Source organism: Schistocerca cancellata, chromosome 5, assembly GCF_023864275.1.
Source record: "Schistocerca cancellata isolate TAMUIC-IGC-003103 chromosome 5, iqSchCanc2.1, whole genome shotgun sequence".
Classification (NCBI taxonomy): Eukaryota; Metazoa; Arthropoda; class Insecta; order Orthoptera; family Acrididae; genus Schistocerca; species Schistocerca cancellata.
Genome location: NC_064630.1, coordinates 144,272,865 through 144,295,979, shown reverse-complemented (window position 1 = coordinate 144,295,979; position 23,115 = coordinate 144,272,865). Strand labels below are relative to the sequence as shown.

Sequence of the window (23,115 nt, the reverse complement as noted above, 5' to 3'; positions counted from 1 at the left end):
AAAACTTTAAAAAATTTTCTATACATTTTCTCAATCGCATTTAACATGAAAAAATTATTTACAAAGTGATGGCCACTTTCAGTAACTTAACTACTATCTTCAGACCTGGGAACAGACAAACCAAAAGAAATATTGCCTTAAGTAACAAAGCTGTATAAAAATTGTTATTTGCTAACTTTTTAAAAAAAATTACAAGTAATTAACATACTACATGTAATATTACAGCAGTGTACAAGACCATTGCAATATGCATAACACTCTTATCTTAAATCTCCAGGTAAAATGTGCTATGTACAACCAAAACGAATGTACGGGAAATATATTATGCAATCGCAAACAAATAAGAATAAGAAATATCTATTCAGAGAAAGGCTACTTCGTTGAATATACTACATTATCTATGACAGCAAATGAAACAAAAAAAGCCTGTACAGATTCATAATTTTTTTTTATACACTGAAGCATCCATGTGGTTAATTCTGTTACAGTCAGTAACTGCAAGCAGAGAACTGCCTATGTAAAGGAAGAAAGGAATAAATTAGCAATTTGGGGGTTAACAAAATAAGTTGTCATGGCTGCAGCTGCTGTTACATTAGTCAAACAGGTTGTGTTCATTTGATTTGAAAGTGGTAGTTGAGGTAGCAAAACTGGTCATCATTTTGTAAATAATTTTTTAATATTAAATGTGACTGAGACAATATGTAGAAAGATTTTGAAAGTTTTAAAATGTTTTTAAAATTTTTATAATTTTACAATTAATTAATAATATAAATATTGTTTGTGTTGAAACTCTTGCATTGTAATGTGGGTGTTAAGAGTGAGCCTAGTATCTCTCTCTCTCTCTCTCTCTCTCTCTCTCTCTCTCTCTCTCTCTCTCTCTCTCTCTCTTTCTCTATTTCTTTCTCTCTCTCTGTACAAAGGCACATGATAAATGTCCCTGAAAATCATTTTGAAACAGTAGAAATAGAAGAATACTTATAAATCTAGATTTTACGAAGAAACCCATACCAATAAGTGTTACAGCCTCCCAATCCCTGTCAAAGATGGTATTGTCTCATAATCACAACTTGGCTTCTATTGTACTTGCATTTCTGAATGCTACTGCAAAAGATGTTCAAATATTTGGCACTATACGGACTTTCTAGATTTTTTTCACTTCTGCATCTGATACACCATCTGTTACATTCAGTTCTGGGACTTTTAAGATCGTTCACGAGGCTGGAGAATTTCCTGTAAGACATTTAACATTTGACCATATAGTTACCACAGAAGCCAGTAAAGGTGTTTATTGTTCTCTCAGCATGCAGTGTCTATGAGCATAATGCCACAGAATGATACCAAATCTGTCCTACAGTAAAGGGTGTAATGCAGCTCTGCTACAAAGCCCCTCCCCCCCCATTCTTCAGATTTCACGAAGTTGGAAGTTCGCTGCAATGTCGCTTTTTGGACCAGCAAAGTTTTCCATTACCCAGAATTTAGAGACCTTGCTAATCCTCCTAGCCCTTTCAGATGCAAAAGGATATAACTTCCTCAAAAGTATCTTCTTTGGTTTAATTATCAATAACATATTTTGACACACTGCACATTACATGTTACAGTATATTGCTTTTAATGTTGAAGGTGCCCTATAAGGAGGACTAACCTGCTGAGATGACTTTGTTGACTGGGTGTCTTTACTATCCAATGGCAAAATCAAACTCCTAGGAATGTCGGTAAGTCTTTTGTTTGAAAGGGATGGAGATTGTTTGTGAATATCATACTGTTCCCGTGAGCAACTGCGAAAATAAATGCGCTCAAGAGCCCAACAGACCTGCACAAGCTTAATACAACAGAGGTGATGACAATAATGTTTGGTTTGCGGGGTGCTCAACTGCGCAGTCATCAGCGCCCGTACAAAGTCCCAATTTTTTACACAGTCCATTTTCTTTTCACAATCCAATCTAGTCACTCTCACAAATGGTGATGATGATGAAATGATGAGGACAACACAAATACCCAGTCCCCGGGAAGAGGAAATCCCCAACCCAGCCAGGAATCAAACCTGGGACCCCGTGATGCAAAGGCAGCAACGCTAGCCCCTAGACCACAAGCTGCAGACTACAACAGAGGTGCAGCATGCAGCATATGCTGCACATGTTGTCTGCTAATGATTGTTTCATCTCAACAGCCATCCAGACCCTGGACTATTTTTCTGGTGTAGTTGACTAGTAAAGAACCCCATTCCATGTGGCACATAAAATTTTCCTACATCATCAAATGTTGGTTTCTGAAGCATGCCATAGATTAAAATGGCAGGAAAATGGAAACACTGACAGCATCCAGCTCTGCACCCCTCAAAATCAGTCCTAACAACAACTGGCTGAGTTCCCTCAGGTGGCTGCCCTTTGGCATTATCCTGGAGGCATGTACAGCTAATCAAATGTTAGAGATGTACCACTACACTTATAACTGTGATTGTATCACACAAAAAATATTTCTCATTACCAAAAGAAAAAGTGTGAACGAAAAGATCAGCAAATTTCCACAGGTAAATGTAAATGTCGTGTGACTAGGACCTCCCATCGGGTAGACCATTCATTGGGTGCAAGTCTTTCGATTTGACGCCACTACGGCAACTTGCGCGTCGATGGGGATGAAATGATGGTGATTAGGACAACACAACACCCAGTCCCTGAGCGGAGAAAATCTACGACCCAGCCAGGAATTGAACCCGGACCCTAAGGATTGACATTCTTGTCACACTGACCACTCAGCTACCAGGGGCAGACTCAACAGGTAATAACAACTCATAAGTGGGAGCTGTGATAGATGTGTGCTGCTGCTGTAAGGCACAAGGAACATATTGTTCAATAACTGACTACAAAGAATAAAAGAACACAAAGACTGCAGCAGAAATTCATTTTTAGATATGTAATGTATATGGACTTATTAACAATAATGTTTTAGTATTCTATATATGACTGACTTTGTGGTATTCACTGTATGACTTTTCATTCTACTGTTAACTATACCAACCCTGATAACACTAGTCCCCGTTGCAGTTGATAAGATCATACATCCAGCTGACCAGAAGTCTTCACCCTCTTTATTTTCACAAATGTCTACTACCACTGTCTACAGCGGACATATGTATATCTTTGGATTTGGCAATACCCTTACACCATATGAAATTGGACACTTTCTTCAAACTGTTTTGAAACGTAAAATTGTGCAATTCATAAAATGCAAAAATGTATTACCCTATGACCACAATATCATTAATCGGAAGCAATCAACTCATAAAAATAAAATGCCTGACACAAAAGTGAAGCACTCAGAAGGCAGGGAGAAAACAAAATAAAACTTCATGGGTTGAGAGGTATGTGATGTTATTTTAATGAAATGATACATAGTCAAATTTACAAAGAAGTTGGCAGCATAAGCCAACTTATCAGTATGACATTGTATAGTAACATTAGCTGGCGTGATTGTCGCAATACGAACTGAATCTGACAGGTCAGCTGTGGGCTGGTGTGAATGTCTATTGGGGTGACTGGCTGTCAGATGTACTGTGACAGGTGAGCTGAGAACAAGTAAAAGTGACTAGCAAGGCACAAGGCTCAGTGGTCATTATGGTTTTGCCAGGAAGAAAGAGAGGCATGTTTCAGAGGCATGATCACTGGACAAGCTACACTGGAGGGGCCCCTGACTTGGAATATCACCACTAATATAATTAATGAAAGTATGAAAAATTCATTACTAGCACCCTAGAGAAAAACCAATGACAGCTTTGGAACCCTGGCAATGGGGCAGCTCACTGAACATAAATCCATGTATGATGCTTTTTAGTCATTAACATTATTACCATTAATGTTGACAGCTGAACTGATCACAAAAGCCAAAGAGTTGTGATACACCAGATGAAAGAGGATAAAGCCTGCAATATAATGAATAGATTATTTTTTTAATTAAAAAGATATACAAAATGTTATAAACAATTGAGTTTATTTACATAGTGACATAACTATGGAATCCTCACAAACACAAAAATGATCTTATCAGCATGCGTTTCCTTCTTTAATATTCCAATAACTTACATTCCGTATTTAATTACAGTTGTGATTTATAGAACAGGTCAAGTTAGTGTTTTGACGTGAGTGCCTGATGTTGCCATTTATGTGTCTGAGATTTGTTTGAAATATTAAATAATTTATAACTGAGTTTATTATGAGGTTGTAAATAAATGCAAATATTTCAGTATGATTTATCCTAAGTATTTATACAACATTATTGTGAAAATTATGAATGGAATGGCAAATGGTGAAGAATCAGTCACACTTGTCTGCAAGGGTTGTCTGAAAGGTGTGATGTGTATGTAGTGTTAAGTCATGCTTGTACTTACACTACCCACCCCTTCCAAAAGTGAAACAAACCCTCCCATTTACATTACATCTCACAAAAAGTATAAAATATTCTATAAAAACAGAAAATCATACACTACAATAATATAGCTGTTTAGTTATTCAGTATATATTAACAGTCATGTCGCCTCGACTTCACTATGCCTCAATAGTACCATCATATTATACTGCTCACTCTCTTTATACATGGATGGCAGAAGAGACTGGCTGGTGAATCGCATTTATATTATATCTTACAAAGCGGAAAAAATTATGTTTTATGTAATGTTTCATACAAATTTCCATCTTCTATTAATCTAATAGATTAATAGAACAGCTTAGGCAAAACTAAGACCTAACTATACTCTGATACTGGGATTCAAGACGCTTGCTGAGTAGAGCGGAGCATATGGGTGACTTAAATACTCAAGAACTTCTTCTAACTCTACGTTGATGTCGGGATTTAACACTAACTAGAGTGGAGCACATGGGTAACCTAAATACTCAAGAACTTCATCTAACTCTACGTTGACGGTGGGATTTAAGACCATCGCCGACTAGAGCGGAGCGTGCGATAAACTTACATCTACATTGGGCACTAATTGTTATGGATGTAACTGCGGATATATCAAATCAGAATTCAACTGCATTTAGAGAGCGTATTAGGAGACCACTAATAGATTCTTCAGTCTTGACTCAATATAACAACACAATTTATTCAGTTGATTACACAAATTGGACCAGAAGCATATGTAACCCCTTTGAGACCACGAATAGTGATACGATCTCTGATTGCTATTACTACAAGAACTGGTATGGCCCTGATATGAGTGATTTGCAGCAGCCATTTCTTGTCAGTTGAGTAAAAATAAGATGGAGAAGCAATAGTACCACAAGATAGTATAAGAATGCTACTATAGTTTGAGATTTGAAGGGATTTCAGTGCAGGAAAAGTAATTTCAGAAGGAACACCAAAAACAACTCAGGAGCCGGCGGTCGTCACTCTGCCCGTTCACACAGAATGTTAACGTCCCTGGCGGACAGATGTGACTCCACCCGGATCCCATGGATCTGACATTAAGCTTTCTCGATTGCTTACGGACCAATACTTCTCGTTAAATTTTATGTGAAAGTCTCCCCACAATAAAACAATTACCATTCTACTAGGAAGCACTACATTAAGTAAAGTTATTTTATGTTCTAATCTGTTCTGGACAGGTTTGAATTCTTTCCACAAGTCGTCTATAACCTTGTTAGTATCATTAGGTTTGGAAAAAGCAACAGTCACAACATTTCCGGAGATTATACTCTCGGTAAATGCTCGATATACAATTAGCTCAAAAGGTTCTGCCAGACTACTTACATTTATAATGTCAAGGTTGACCATTTTTTCTTTGAAATTTCTTTCCACGTCATCAACTCTAGTCTGACACCTGCAATTTGCAATTGGACAATAGGGATCAGCTTATCCTGTCTTTCCACACTATCTTTCAAAGTATGCAGCCTTCGTTTTACTGCTTCAAATTTTTCACTAAATCCAGACTCTACATTGTTACACTTGTCTTCAATGTCAAATTCTAATTTCTGGGTCAACTTCTGAAAATTGGTCACCCTGCTTTTGGCTCAGGTCAGTAAACATTTGGTTCACCTGGACAGTTGCGGAATTATTTAAATCATTCTTTAAATCTAATCGCAAATTCTCCACTTTATCATTTAATACATCAAACTTAGAATCTAAAGCTCCACCCTGTGCTTCTAGCTTTTCACTTAAAGTAGTATTTATTTCATTCCTCAAAGAGGCAATATGAGCAGTTGGAGTTACACTCTGTGCTTCTAACTTTTCGCTTAAAGAAGCAATTTGAGCAGTTGAAGTTACACTCTGAACTTCTAACTTATCGTCTAATCTAGTTAGAGCTTCACTCTGAGCTTTAATTAAATTTACTAATTCAGACAAGTCAGGCCCTTCTTTAGCAATTCTCATAACCATGGCTGGTTCTGACGTCTCTCCAAGTGGTTGTATACTGTCCATGCTTCTACAGACTTTAGCTCTTGTGAGCATCTAAGAGTAATTTCAATTATACCCATTACACAGTAAAAGTTCACCCCACACACTTCTTACTAGATTAATAAAGTTTTTTTCTTCCATGCTCACCCGGCGCAGAATTCTCACCGCGTAGGTGAGTGAATGTGCAATCAGCGCCAGTGGACAGCACTGGCACCAGCGGCATCAAATGTTGGTTTCAGCATCATCATCGACGAGTGGATGCGGAGTCGGCACCGGTGAGCAGCAACTGGTGCAGTCAGCATCGGTAGCTGGTTACCGTGTCAGCGTCAGCGCGATGTATGTGTGTGAAGGCTGCTTACTCTCCACACCCACTCTTCTTAGTCGAAAAACTGAGGTCTTCTCTCCACTTTTTCTTCACTATTACTTTCTCAAGTCTTTCACTGTGCTGCACATACAACTTTCTCCCACTGGTTTATTGGACTCAATACAACTATTTGAAACAGTTCTCGTATCTTGTTATGTCCAGTTGCTATGGCAACTCATATCTTCTTCCCGTTTCTGTTGTAAAATTCTCGTTTTCTTTGGGTCCTGTCACTTAGGTCGCCACTTTCTAACGTTCTCCAGACATCAAGAACCAGTGTGGTGCTGGGGTGCAAGATTCACATGTCTCTCAATTCAGTTAAGTTGCCCGTTATGTGTAGCACATCCTCTTCTCTGGTTAATCCGCTATGTCAATCTCCCGACAGCTTCTTCTCCAAAGATATGTTGCTGGTTTCTATTCTTGCAATAATTTGTGTACTCGTAGAATACTTTTCAATTCAATCACAATATATTTTCAACATTCATAAACAATAACTTCGGCAAGCTAACTCCTTCTTCGAACATTAGAATCATTTACACTTCTTCAAAATAGCTTACATGTGTCTTGCTTCGATCATACAGAGACATGAAAAAAATTTAAAAGTCTCTATTCTCATTCGAGTCCAACACATGAGTGTCCTTAGGAAAACTACTTTCAACTGTCCACTAGTCTTTTTACAATCATCGCAGACATTAAAGAGCACAGAATACTACATAGACTTTTCTTGTTCTTCTTTGCCTGTACACAAAACTCTGTGGACTGTACAGCAAGTACTTATCTGCAGCTGTTCGGCCACCGTGTCAATCGTTTTCCTCGTGGCTGTTCTTTTTTGACATGCACATACAAATAAACTATGCGCACTCAGCTGATACGTTTCTCCTACTCATATCTAAAACATCGGGTGTTCGAAATGGTGGAAGGGGGGGTTGGGTTGTTTCGGGAAGGAGACTAGACAGCGAGGTCATCGGTCTCATCGGATTAGGGAAGGATGGGGAAGAAAGTCGGCCATGCCCTTTCAGAGGAACCATCCCGGCATTTGCCTGGAGTGATTTAGGGAAATCACGGAAAACTTAAATCAGGATGGCCGGACGTGGGATTGAACCGTCGTCCTCCCAAATGCGAGTCCAATGTCTCACCACTGCACCACCTTGCTCGGTAAATGGTGGAAGGCCGAGTGATTCTAGAATTTCCTCGCATATGTTGTGCTTATGAAAACTAAAAGGGGTTTACACCAAAGTTAAAATCAATCTGTTTTGAGCAATATTATTATTCTTTGGGACCCAATCGACAGCTCCAAATGCAGTATATCTTTTATTTAATTATTTTCTAATACCTCACTGCTGGTATAAGATTTTGGTACTAATGTTATTACACCATGTTACTGGGCTATAGAGAGATGGTGTATGGCCACCCTCTATCGATGATTGTGAGCCACACTCAAAGTTAATGGCCACACATTGTCCACACTCTGGTACAACATATTACTGCACCGTAAATTTTTTGTATTGAAAGGGATACACGACATAAGGAGTTGGAGCAAGAACCCCAAGGATAATCTCTTTGTTGGGTTGGCTCATCCTGAATTGGACTGCATTTCCATTCTATTGTGAATTATTTCAGTATTGTTTGTCCCAGTATTCAAGCCATAGTAGTGCGCAGTTAGCGTAGGGTCTGACGAGCATCTTTATAGTGGGGCAGTGGCAAAAGTAGCAACAGTAATACCTCAATCAGTGCAGATGTTATGCATAATAGCACATATTAGTCACAGCAGTAGCAGATCATTACTACATGGTAACAGCAGTAGCAGATGATTACTACATGGTACATCACCAGTACAGCAGGCCATTAGGCAAAATCAGCAAGCAGCAGAGGCAGCGTCTTTATGGGGTCACATGCAGGTGGCAGCACATGGGCCCCAGGTGGCAGATGCGGTGTCACATGCAGGCAGCTTCACATCGGCACTGGGCAGCAGAGGCAGCAACTTCACAGAGCATTACACGAGAGAGCAATGCAGTCCACAATTCGGGCAATATTGCATTGGCACTGGACCAAACACTAAGCAGTGGAGGCTGCATAAGTCAGCAGGGTAATGTAAGTTAATTACAGTCAGCTGCTGCATTGTAAACTTGTTTTCTGATCATTAGCCATGGACATGAAAATACGCAATTGTGGGACAGAGAGAACAGTGAGTGATATTAGTAGTGGTGGCATGCCAGAGAGTAGGGAAGAAATAGGCTTGGTGCCAGGAAGAGTGGAAGGATCTGAATGCATTTTTGAAACACTGAGTAAGAAATTAGAAAAGACAAATTTACAAAAGGGGAGTATAAAATCTGAAATAGTTGGAGACATAGATCAAAAAATGGAGAGTAAACTGGAGAACATAAAAATTGAAATAACTGGAATGGAACCAAAGCTTGGTGATGAGACAAGTGCAGTGAGTGGAAAATTTGATCAGCTACATACTAAATTCACTGAGATTACAAACAAAGTTGCAAATACTGTTAAAATGGTTAAGAGAGTTAATCCCAGAGTTGATGAGGTTGAAAAGGGGTTGGTAGCCAAGATGGAGATTGTGGAAGATCATCATGCACCAGAACAATGAAGATGCAGAACACAAGAGCAGAGAAAGTGGTGAGGAAACAGCAGCCAATAGTGCACGGAATTGGACCGCACTGCACCGAGAGCAACACCTAGAAGAAGGGAATATAAATGCCGCTCCTGCTAGCCTCAGCCGCTCAGATCGGCACTGGATTGAGGATGTTAGTTATCAGTGACATGTGTAAACTTGTGTGAACATTTCACACATCAAGAACCCTAAATTATGTTGCAAGTTGCCCCTCATTTGCGACTACTATTTGTAAATCTCCAAAGTTAAAAATACTGTCCATTGCTTTCCAGAAATAAAACTACTAATGTTATTTGTTTGAATTGTTGTATACCATTCCGAGAATGCTGCATCCTGTAGGCACCCTATTAGCAATGAGTGGGTAAAGCCCCATATAGGAATGGAAATAATAATCAAAGTAGGAATTGGACAGACAGGCAGCAGGAGAAAATGGGAATTATAATGAAAGAAGGGAGAATTTTTAACAGAGGAGAGAGGAAATAAGGCTAGGCCCAAGACAGGGTGCAAGTTTTCATGCCAAAGTGTCAGAAAACTAATGGGATCTTTACTGAAGGTCCACAAGAGGACTAATGGAGATGCAAAGAACAGGACCAGACAGGATTACAATATCGAGGAGAACTGTAGTGAGGAAAAAAGAAGTGGCTATATGCAACATGGATGCAATAACAGGTAATGAAGAGCGTGAGAATGGTTTAATAAGTACAGTAATTGGAACAGGAGGAACAATATTCATAATACATGCAATACTGATATAAGTGTAACAACAATGATTCTAGCTATTATGTTGCGGAATTGGTTGACAAAAATAAAATGGCTGAACTGGAAGATAATGAAGAAAATAGTGAGGGTTTTGCTTCAATGAAGATTACTGAGAATTTTGAAACAGAGCCACTGGCTCTGCCAGATGTAGAAACAGGTATTGATGTGGATATGAAGGCAAACCAAATAATAATGAAATTATTGGTAATTAGTTAATGATGTGGACATGGAGATGAGTGAAGCAGTAGGTAATGATTAGGGTCCAGAAAACATAGCACCTATTTCTGGCACAATTCATGCCCAATTTCACCTTTTTTTTATCATATGCAGAAATTTAAAATGCTGCCACACTACACAACTGACTGTTACAAAAGGCATTGACTGCAAATGTTTTGACTGGAATGTTTGCTTTTGCAAAAACTTCAACACGTTTTTCTTTTGAAATAGCCCCTGTTCCCTTCACTTGGCTGTATTTATGCTTTCAAAAACGATTTTCTGTTGAAAACCAACAGCATTTTCCCAGCGGTGAACTGAATGTATTCATAGCTGTGGGATCCATGCTTGACAAACACTACAAATAGAACTGACAAGGCACATAGCGTAGAAGTAGAAATGTATGTACACTAACTCTCTTATAATGTTCAGGGAAGAATTTCAGCACTATCAAAAACCTTAGGGATTTTGTTTTCCAACCCCTATAGTGGCAGATGGCCATGAGCATAAACAAACTAGAATTTTGAACTCCAGAGAGGAAAGGAGCAGCGCGGGAAGACAAGCCCGATCTCTTCCTCTTCCAGGGCTACTGCAGAAATGACACATTGTCACAGGTACACCAATGTTGTCTCATATTGGAAGGGTCATAATCAAAATCATGATGAACCAGAATTAGTCACTGCACTTATTTCAAAAAAAGAAAACAACAAGCAATGTACAACACAAAGCATTCACGGGTGGCTATCACGCAATTGCTTGTTGAAATTAACTGTACACCACCATAAAACTAAGTAAATGAAACAGATATGCCCACAGCCAGATTAAAGAAAAAACAGTCTAGTTACGAATACCTGAGCATAAAATTATGTAATACTTCACCTTTACCGGTGCATCATGTCTCACTTAATGACTTTAAAACAAAAACTGAAAAATGGTTGAAAGAAAAGGCTTTCTAAAATATTTCAGAATTTGAAAACTGTTCTAAGGATGACCTGAGATCCTAATTTATTTCTAACTGTAAACTATTTTGTATTTACCTTATTATCTCAATAGTTTATCTGATACTTCTGCATACTTCTGCATACTGTATTACTTTCTATGTACTGTAAAATTAAGAAATTGTTCTCTAGTGTTTATTTCATTTCCCTTGTATTATTATTTGTGCATGTGCTGTAAATATGTCAACAAAATGTATTTGTACAATATATAATGCTCAAAGATGGATCTAAAAAAATAAATAAAGTATTGATAACAAGTAGTTCAACCCCGACCTCTGGCAGTGTTAGAAGCAACCACATTTCAAAACAACTGCCACCTAATTTGCCACATTAAAAGTGCCCGCATTATACCATCATTTGAGCTTCAGCTAAAAAGCAAACATATGCATTTCTTTGTTACAAAATGCTAGGTCCATAGCTGAGTACTATGCTGCATTCTGTGGCACGTAACTTAAAAAGACCATTCAACAGTCCACAGTTGGCATGACAGCAGATCATTGAGCACATTGATACCTCATTGCATTCATATTCTTTTTATTTTGCAAACAGATTCTTACGCATGCCATCTTAACAAATCGGTCTTCACCAGATGATGTACAATACCAGTACTGAAAACTGATTACCTTTTCAGTATTTATATCCTGAAAATAAAGGTATTCCAGACTATCTCTGGTATAATAGTTCATCTGGATACATTCACTATGAAACAGCGTCCATTAAGTAATTTCGCATTTTGAGGCAGAATTCATACCTATTTTGCATTTGCTGCAAAATGCGAATTGTTCCAGTCCTTAGTAATGATGTATACATAAAAGCTGTGACTATTCCAGTGGGTGCAACTGATACTATCGTGTGTGGTAATAATGAATTAGTGAGTGAAGTTGAGGTTGACTGCCGTAATGAAAACTTTGTTGATTTTTGCCCTGAGGAAGAAGTTGAGACTTTTTACAGAAGGTAGACAGATGGTTCCGGATATGAATATCAATAATAACTGAATGGAAAAGGAGAAGCTGAGTATGATGTTAATAACTGGGTATCTTATGCTACAATCCATAAAGAATTAAATTTATAAGGAATACGACAGTTTAAAATTTAAAGTGGCACAGGAAACTGGAAAATTAAGGAGTGAACAGGATACAAGGGAAGTGATTAAGGATTGGTTTAAGGGAAGTCCGGACACTGGATATGGGGTATGTGTAAAAGTGTTTGTGTACTGGATAGGGAGCACAGGGAAGAAATCGAAGCAGATCAAAAAAGCTCAATCAATTATTAAAAAAACGTACTGTACTATTAGATTCTAGATCTAGCGTGTCAGCTGTATCTGAATCATGCTGCCAACAGATAAGAAGCAGATATTTGGTGGAGTTGACTCCAACTGAGGGATGCAGTAAGCCAATAAAGAGGGAAATTCTGTTAAATTTTAAGCTTGGGGATCAATGTTTTGAGACAGGTTGCCTCATGCTACCTGGTCTTGCTTAGAAAATTATTCTTGGAATGGATTTTCTTGATAAGTACGGTTGCATCGTAATTGTAAAAGGCAGAGTTCTGGTGTTTGATGATGGGGACTGCAGAAAGAGAGTAAGGTTCAAAAGAAAACAGAGATGTTGAGTGGGAGCACTTGTAATCAGCACAATAATTTATGTGTACCTAATGACATGCCAACTTCTAGTATAGCTCATGATACCAACATTGATATACATTTTATAGCCCCACTTACTGTACTGAAGGAGGAGATTATGCAATGATGTAAACATGGTATGTTGCTATTCCCTGTATTGCAAATTTTTGGATATAATTATGTTTGCTGTTATGTTAGTTACTGTATCCTAGCTTTTTCAATTCCATCTTTTGCAGACTCGAGGATGGCAACAAAGAATTTGAGAACAGTCATCTATACGAATAAATGATTTTAACTATCTTGGCAGATGAATATTTATTCAATGTTCACAAATTATTAATAACATGTTTAGGTTAGATGCATTATTTATGTGTGTATATGTTCTTAGTGATAATACTCACACTAACTGATTTACTGCTCACAAAATTATTACATGAGTTTTGGTACAGTTAAATATCTATGGTAAAACTGGAATTATTTATCATTATGCGAATAGTAAAATATGGTGCTACTTGATATAGCACTTGAAAGATAGGTGACACATGAAATTGGGGTATGTAGCATTACAAGCAGCTCGTTCAACTGCCACAAGATGGACTGAATCTGACAGCTCAATTCTGGGTTTGTGTGAATGTTTGTTGGGGCAGCCACCTATCAGACTGACTGTGACAAGCGAGATGAGAACAAGTAAAAGTAACTAGCAAGCCACACGGCGAAGCAGTCATTGCAGTTTTGCCAGGCTGAATAAGGGGGTGTGTTCCAGCAACATGGTCGTAGGATGAGCTAAGATGGAGAAGGTGACTATGACTCGGAATGCCATCACGGATACAGTTTTAATTAAAATCATGCTAGAGAAAAACCAACAACACTATGGAACCAAGGCAATGGGGCAAGCTCACTGAACATAAATCCATGTATGATGCTTTTCGTTATTAACATTATTACCATTAATGTTTATAATGAACTGAAAGAACTGAACTGATCACAAAATTCAGAGTTGTGATACACCAGATGAAAGAGGATAAATCCTGCAATATAATGAACAGATTTATTTTTTAATGAAACAGACATAAAAAATGTTATAAACAATTTAGTTTATTTATGTAGCAACATAACTATGGAGTCCTTACAAAGACACAAATGATCTTATCAGCACGAGTTTCCTTCTTTAATATTCCAGTAACTTACGTTCTGTATTTATTTACAGTTGTGATTTATAGAATACATCAAGTTACTGTTTTGAATTGAGTGTCTGACGTTGCCATTTTTCTTTTCTCCAAAGGTCTCTTTAATTTTCCTGTAGGCAATGTCTATCTTACCCCTAGTGAGATAAGCCTCTACATCCTTACATTTCTCCGCTAGCCATCCCGCTTGCCCATTTTGCACTTCCTGTCGATCTCATTTTTGAGACGTTTGTAATCCTTTTTGCCTGCTTCATTTACTGCATTTTTATATTTTCTCCTTTCATCAATTAAATTTAATATTTCTTCTGTTACCCAAGGATTTCTACTAGCCCTCGTCTTTTTATCTACTTGATCCTCTGCTGCCTTCACTACTTCATCCTGCAAAGCTACCCAATCTTCTTCTACTGTATTTCTTTCCCCCATTCCTGTCAATTGTTTCCTTATGCTCTCCCTGAAACTCTGTACAACCTCTGGTTTAGTCAATTACAATTTAAAACCTGGTTCCTAAATCTCTGTCTTACCATTATATAATCTATCTGATACCTTCTAGTATCTCCAGGCTTCTTCCATGTACACAACGTTCTTTCATGATTCTTGAACCAAGTGTTAGCTATGATTAAGTTATGCTTTGTGCAAAATTCTAGCAGGCAGCTTCCTCTTTCATTTCTTATCTCCAATCCATATTCACCTACTATGTTTCCTTCTCTCCCTTTTCCTACTGTCAAATTCCTGTCACCCATAACTATTAAATTTTCATCTCCCTTCACTATCTGAATAATTTCTTTTATGTCATGATACATTTCATCAATTTATTCATCATCTGCAGAGCTAGTTGGCATATAAACTTGTACTACTGTAGTAGGCGTGGGCTTTGTGTCTATCTTGGCCACAATACTGTGTTCACTATGCTGTTTGTAGTAGCTTACCCGCACTCCTATTTTTTTATTCATTATTAAACCTACTCCTGCATTACCGCTTTATAACCCTGTATTCACATGACCAGAAGTCTTGTTCCTCCTGCCATTGAACTTCACTAACTCCCACTATATCTAACTTTAACCTATCCATTTCCCTTTTTAAATTTTCTAACCTACCTGCCCGATTAAGGGATATGACATTCCACGCTCCGATCCACAGAACGCCAGTTTTCTGACGGTAATGAGGATAAAATACAGAGTGCAAAAAGGTTCTTTACCAATAACAAAGAATGGCAGCATAAACTGTCACAGGTTTGTTTGAGCCACAGGACTATGCTATACAAAGCTGAAAATCCTGAACTGGCAGATGCTTGAAGATGGAAGCCAACTATCCTATGAAATGCTAATTATAAAGTTTCAAGAACTAGTTTTAAGTGAGTAATCTAAGAATATACTACAACCCCTACATGTTACACCCACAACGACCACAAAGAGAAGATCAACACACATGCAGAGGCATTTATAGAAGCCACTCTGATCACACTCTATGTGTGAACGTAGCAGGGAGAAACCCTAACGTGTGATACTATGGAAAGTCCCCTCTGCCACATGCTTCACAGTGATTTGCAGAGTATGGATGTAATTTTAGATGTAATTTTAATCATTCTCTTCATGATAATCCTTACTATAACAGTCTTACACAGAGACTGAAACAGAAATTTTTTGCTAAGTGGTAATTGGAGCAATGGTTTTTATTGCATTATGTGCCCTGATTCTAATGATCATTCCTGACTCTTCTGGTGTCATGTAAAAGTTCCCCTCACAAGGAAAAAAAGAGGCTCACCTGAACATATAATGTCTTCACCATCCTCCATTTAACAAGCATACCATGGAATGAGGTCATCTGTTTTTACCGCACAGCTATGAGTATATAAAATAAAATAAAAAGTAGTTTAGCAATTGCTGGGGTCTAACAAGAATTATTTAGATTAGTAGTTAAAGATGTTAAGCACTAGACTACAGTGATGGTTCACACTTGGAGCAACAGAGTTTGAATGACAATGGGCATACTAACTCTCAGCTATAAAACCAAAAACAAAAAAGTTGGTTCTTCTTATGCTTGTCACTGTAATCTCATAAAACTCTCCTCGTTTCACAATAAATACACACTTGCATACTTTTACTTTTGCCTTGAAATGCTTCAAGGAACGCCTTGGTTGGCTTACAGAATAAAATGACAACACTTACCTTCAGACGGTGACATTCCAGTAGCGCAAATGGATGTTGGGTCTCTCCCAACCTTGGATCTGTGTTATCTCTCTTTGGAGAGATATAACAGTTCTTGAAGCTACAAAAGTTTTCTCTACTTTGAAATATGCATATCGACAGTAATAGAATTTTGCATCCAGAAGATAAGTACTAGAAAGCCATTCCATCTTCTAGATAAGTAATGTATATAACACAGTCCTTAAAAATAATCTTAGTGCTGAAAAAATATACAATAAGAGTGACATAATGGCAGAAACAAAACTTCATTAAAGATAAACTGACCTCACACATGAATGGCTTTTCCCCAGTATGTATCCGCAAGTGAGTTGCAAGATAGGATTTACTGACAAAGAGTTTTCCACAAACACTACAGGGATGACGACGATTGTCAGTACCAGAATGAATACGCTGATGTGATTTACAGAGACCTTTTGTAACGAAGCGACGACCACATGTCTCACAAAGATAAGGTTTCACCCCGAGGTGTCTATTTTGGTGATCTAAAAGGCTCTGACGCATCTTGAATCGCCGTCCACATGTACTGCAGGGGTATGGTTTTTCATCTGAATGAACTCGTTGATGCACAATCAAGTATGATTTGCACTGGAAGCCTTTCCCACAAGTGTCACAGCTGAACTCAAACTCTCCAGTATGGCGAGCTTCATGCTGAGCTAAACCAATTTTAGAGCGAAATGCTTTTGGGCATGAAGAGCAGCGGAATGGTCGTTCACCAGTGTGTCGTCGCATATGCTCACGAAGTTTGTAGTTGGTACGATATTCTTTGCCACACTCAGTACACACTTTTGGCTCCCACTTTTTGCGGGCTGCTGGTTGATCAGTAGCTCCATCACCTCCAGATGCATCAGTCACTTCTGAAGCACCACAACCACCTTCTCTGTGCTCTTCTAGTTCATCATGGCTTGGAAACACATCACCACAGGTTGTGCAGCGAACTTCAGTGCTCTTCACCTGAGAACTTGGTGGCTTTCTGGAAAAAGTAGAAATGTTTTGTTTATAATATACCAGAAAACTTGTACACATGCAAACAAAATGTTTCACATCTTAGATGCCTTCACAGAAATGTAAAGGCCTATAAGAATATTAAGGACTGGTACTGCACTGTACCTAATAAAGTAAAATGATCATATGGTATTGTTGGCCACAAAACTTCATCTGGAGTTATTCAGCCACATGGTACAATTGTTTCAATTTGACACCACTTCAGCAACTTTCAAGTCTTTGTGATGAAGATGAGATAAAATGATTATGACAATGCAAACACCCAGTGCCAAAGCGAAAAAAAAAAAAAGAAAATATATCTAAACCAGCCAGGAATCTAACCTAGGACACTTTGGTCCAGGGACAGTGATACTAACCACTAGACCATGAGTTACAGACATTGGACCTGAAAATTGAGATAAAAAAAAACAAAATGTTTGAAATTCAATTTTTCAAACTATGTTTATGTAGAGAATTCTAATTAAAAAGGAGAGGTGTTGTGATTTGACACTCAAATGCAATACACCATTTGTCATAAGAATCAAACAAGTACTATGTTGTATTTGAAATTTGAATCCTGCCTCGGGCATGGATGTGTGTGATGTCCTTAGGTTAGTTACGTTTACGTAGTTCTAAGTTTTAGGGGACTGATGACCTCAGATGTTAAGTCCCATAGTGCTCAGAGCCATTTGAACCATTTTTGAAATTATGACTGCCAAAAGTAAATATTCATTTTTTATATTTTAGTGTACTTATGACAAATGACAATTATATTTCAATATTTTCATGTAAATATGTTTCCTCCTTTGATTTGTGTGGAGTTAACAGGGATCAAGGCAACACTGTATTGATTTTTTCACTTTAAGTGGGTCTTTGCTGTGCCAGACAAATTGATATATTAGCTGAATATCCTTTGTTTGTATTGTGAAAATGGCAAATAAAATAAACACTGTAATATGATGTACAGTAAAAATTCCTGTTCGTGTATCTGTCAAACATATGTCTGTCGAAAGGTAGAGTTTGTAAATGTTATAGTGACACTAATCTGTAGATGACAGCAATTGTCCATAACGAAATGACGAATAACCAGGAATTCCCAATGAATTATTCAGAATAACACATTCTGAAACATTGTACTCTTTTTTTCTTAAGAAATTTACAACAGAAAGTAATCTGTGGGTATTTCAAGATAAAGCACAAATAAAATGCACATCTGCATGATTGACTTTAGTGAAAAATTCAAATAATATTTGCTGAAAAGAACATTCTGAGAAGACTTCCATCATCTACACTCCTGGAAATGGAAAAAAGAACACATTGACACCGGTGTGTCAGACCCACCATACTTGCTCCGGACACTGCGAGATGGGTGTACAAGCAATGATGACACGCACGGCACAGCGGACACACCAGGAACCGCGGTGTTGGCCGTCGAATGGCGCTAGCTGCGCAGCATTTGTGCACCGCCGCCGTCAGTGTCAGCCAGTTTGCCGTGGCATACGGAGCTCCATCACAGTCTTTAACACTGGTAGCATGCCGCGACAGCGTGGACGTGAACCGTATGTGCAGTTGACGGACTTTGAGCGAGGGCGTATAGTGGGCATGCGGGAGGCCGGGTGGACGTACCGCCGAATTGCTCAACACGTGGGGCGTGAGGTCTCCACAGTACATCGATGTTGTCGCCAGTGGTCGGCGGAAGGTGCACGTGCCCCAGTGGTCGGCGGAAGGTGCACGTGCCCGTCGACCTGGGACCGGACCGCAGCGACGCACGGATGCACGCCAAGACCGTAGGATCCTACGCAGTGCCGTAGGGGACCGCACCGCCACTTCCCAGCAAATTAGGGACACTGTTGCTCCTGGGGTATCGGCGAGGACCATTCGCAACCGTCTCCATGAAGCTGGGCTACGGTCCCACACACCGTTAGGCCGTCTTCCGCTCACGCCCCAACATCGTGCAGCCCGCCTCCAGTGGTGTCGCGACAGGCGTGAATGGAGGGACGAATGGAGACGTGTCGTCTTCAGCGATGAAAGTCGCTTCTGCCTTGGTGCCAATGATGGTCGTATGCGTGTTTGGCGCCATGCAGGTGAGCGCCACAATCAGGACTGCATACGACCGAGGCACACAGGGCCAACACCCGGCATCATGGTGTGGGGAGCGATCTCCTACACTGGCCGTACACCACTGGTGATCGTCGAGGGGACACTGAATAGTGCACGGTACATCCAAACCGTCATCGAACCCATCGTTCTACCATTCCTAGACCGGCAAGGGAACTTGCTGTTCCAACAGGACAATGCACGTCCGCATGTATCCCGTGCCACCCAACGTGTTCTAGAAGGTGTAAGTCAACTACCCTGGCCAGCAAGATCTCCGGATCTGTCCCCCATTGAGCATGTTTGGGACTGGATGAAGCGTCATCTCACGCGGTCTGCACGTCCAGCACGAACGCTGGTCCAACTGAGGCGCCAGGTGGAAATGGCATGGCAAGCCGTTCCACAGGACTACATCCAGCATCTCTACGATCGTCTCCATGGGAGAATAGCAGCCTGCATTGCTGCGAAAGGTGGATATACACTGTACTAGTGCCGACATTGTGCATGCTCTGTTGCCTGTGTCTATGTGCCTGTGGTTCTGTCAGTGTGATCATGTGATGTATCTGACCCCAGGAATGTGTCAATAAAGTTTCCCCTTCCTGGGACAATGAATTCACGGTGTTCTTATTTCAATTTCCAGGAGTGTATATTTAAACAATAGAAAGTCCAGGATGGAAAAACAACAATATTATGGAAAGAATAGCTTGCTACCACACACAAAGGAGAAGCTGAGCTATACACAAGCACAATGAAACAAATAAGTGCTTTGCTTGTAAGCTAGCAATCAAAGTCCTCCTTTTGATGTAGACACAAGTGAATATGTGCGAGCACACTTTTAAGCTTGAAGAGGAAGTCCTTCTTCTGAAGTAGAACACACACACACACACACACACACACACACACAGAGAGAGAGAGAGAGAGAGAGAGAGAGAGAGAGAGAGAGAGGGAAGGAGGGAGGGGGAGGGAGAGGGAGAGGGAGAGGGAGATGGAGAGAGAGAGAGAGAGAGAGAGAGAGAGAGAGAGAGTCACATACACATAGTCAACTGTCTCCGGCATGTGCTGCACCCCAACTATATCTGCATCTGATGCGAGCAGCAAGCATCTGGAATAGTTGATGAATATATGAAGGAGACTTCTGGCATGTAGGGGGAGGGATAGCAAGTAGGGCTGGGGGAATATGATGTGTGATGTGCTGCCTGTAGGAACTTTGTGTGTGTGATGTGGCACAGACAGGATAGGGCTGCTGGGTGCACTATCGGAAGGTTGTGCTGTGGAAGGTGTGTGTGTGTGTGTGTGTGTGGGGGGGGGGGGGGGGGGGGGGGTAGAAAGATACAAGATTAACCAGTGCTTTGCTTTGGCTGGGCAGGAGGGGTGTGTATTGCTGGAGTGAGGGCCGGTAGGGTAACCCCCTAGCCTCAAACTTTGCTAGTCTCTGTCCTCCACTTACCCATGCCCTTCCCTGCTCCCACCTCAGCACTACACACACACTCCTTCTACCCAGCCCATTAACCTTGTAGTTTTCAATCCTTTTACACCCCCCCCCCCCCCTCCCCTCCAAGTACAGCCTTCTGATAGTCCACCTAGAAACCCATCCTGTCGCCACCACATCCCTGCACATTCCCACAGGCAGCACTGCATCTTCTCCCATCCCTACTCTGCTATCCCTATCCCTCTTCCCCCACACCCCACCCCATGCCTCCTCCTTACCACCATCAACCACCCAAGCAGATTGCTTCTCACATCAGATGCAGGCAAAGTCGGACCCCAGAGCCCAGTGACAGTGGCCATGTGTATGTGAGTTGTGCTTGTGGCTGTGGTTGTGTGTGTGTGTGTGAGTGTGTGTGTGTTTTCTACTTCATAAGAAGAATTTCGATCAACATTTTATAAATAAATATTTTAGTTGTCTTTTTCATTGTTCCTCTCTGGGAGTCAATACCTCCTCTATGTGGTGAGTAGCAATCTATCCTTTCAATAACAGACAAAGGAAACTCCAGGTAGGAAGGTCAAGAATCTAAGAAAAATAGATTGCTACTTACTGTAAAGATGACATGTTAAGTTGTATTGGCATGCTGGCCTGAGCTGCCGGAGTTGGTAGTCATATGTGCCTGAGGTGTGCTTGCTTGTGAGAATGAATGGTGTGTTATTCTGTTTTTCTGATGAAAGCTGTGGCTGAAAGCTTACGTGTAAGTGTATTTTAATTGTGCCTGTCTGCAATTCAATGTGTCATCTTTATAGTATGTAGCACTCTAGCTTTCCCTAAATTGATTATATCCTTTCAATAATTTATATTTAGTAACACAAACAACCCTGCACAAAATGAAGAACAAAAAAAATTACCAAATACCTGTGATTATTTATGCCTGAGATTAACTGTTTTGTGTTCTCAATTTTTCTGTGAATTACAATGCCAAAGGTTATTAAGCATATGGCCATCAAAACTTAGGAATCGCTGTTATATTTCTACATGAATACTTAATTCTATGGAGAGTAAAGAGTACATAATAATGGTAATTTTCTTCCTTCTGCAAAACAACACATATTTTTCTCTTCTTTTTATTACCCACATATTTCCACACCTATGTGCCAACTTGTATCACTTTCATTTCTGCAAAAATATGTTTTAATTCCAACTTATCTTGAATGTTAACAATGTAGGAAAAGATACATTGCTACTTACCCTAAAGATAATACACTAAGTTGCAGACAAGCACAATTACAAGACACTTACACGTAAGTTTGCAGCCACAGACTTTGGCAGAAAAGACAAACACGCACTATTCGTCCACACAAGTAAGTACACCTCACGCACATATCATTGCCAACTCCGGCAGCTCAGGCCAGGCTGTAACTATCACATGGGATGGAAGCAGCAATCTGGAGGGGGTAGAAAAGGGGAAGGGATAACAGTGTACAGGTGGCGTAAGAAAAGACCTCTGGCAGAGTGTGCAGGGACGAGAATGTCAGCATGTGCAGCATCAGGAGGTTGTGGGTCAGAGAGGTGGGGAAAATGAAGAAAAAAGAAGAGGAGTGGGGAAAGATGGACATGTGCATTGGCAAGGGTAACAAACAAAGAGGGTAGGAGATGAGGATGGGGAGGAGGCGAGAGGACAGTTGGGTGGAGGGTGTGTGGACAGTACGTTACCGTAGGCTGAGGCCAGGATAATTACAGGAATAGAAAATGTAGAAAATGTGTTGTCAGCATAACTCCCATCTGCACAGTTCAGAAAAGCTGGTGGTAGAGGGAAGGATCCAGATGGCTCTGGTATTGAAGCAGCCATTGAAATCAAGCATCATATGTTCAGCTGCATGTTGTGCCACAGTGTTGTCTACTTAGCTCTTGGCCACAGTTTAACGGTGACTGTTCATCCTGGTGTGGTAGTCATACCAATATAAAAAGTTGTACAAAGATTGCAGCAGAGTTGGTAAATGACATGGCTGCCTTCACAGGTGGCCTGGACCCTGATGGGGGTAAGATAAACCTGTGGCAGGAATGGAATAGGAAGTGCTGGATGGGTGGATTGGGCAAGTCTTGCACTCAAGTCTTTCACAGGGATATGATAGTTGTGATCATGGGTTGGGATTGGGAGTGGCATAGGGATTGAATGATATGTTGTGGAGGTTGAGTGGGCAATGGAACACCACTTTATGAGTAGTGGGAAGGATCTTGGTTAGGATGTCCCTCATTTCCAGGAA

The 23,115-nt window shown here is 40.0% G+C and overlaps 1 protein-coding gene across 1 annotated transcript in view; it reads right to left on the bottom strand.

Annotated features, from left to right (window-relative positions):
- The window catches only part of LOC126188289 (zinc finger and SCAN domain-containing protein 2-like), a 172,693-nt gene that overhangs the window by 35,188 nt on the left and 114,390 nt on the right, over positions 1-23,115 (bottom strand). Inside the window, exon 5 of the mRNA XM_049929873.1 lies at positions 16,612-17,317. Within this exon, the coding sequence (XP_049785830.1) occupies positions 16,612-17,317 (706 nt within the window). The remainder of the gene's footprint in view (positions 1-16,611; positions 17,318-23,115) is intronic.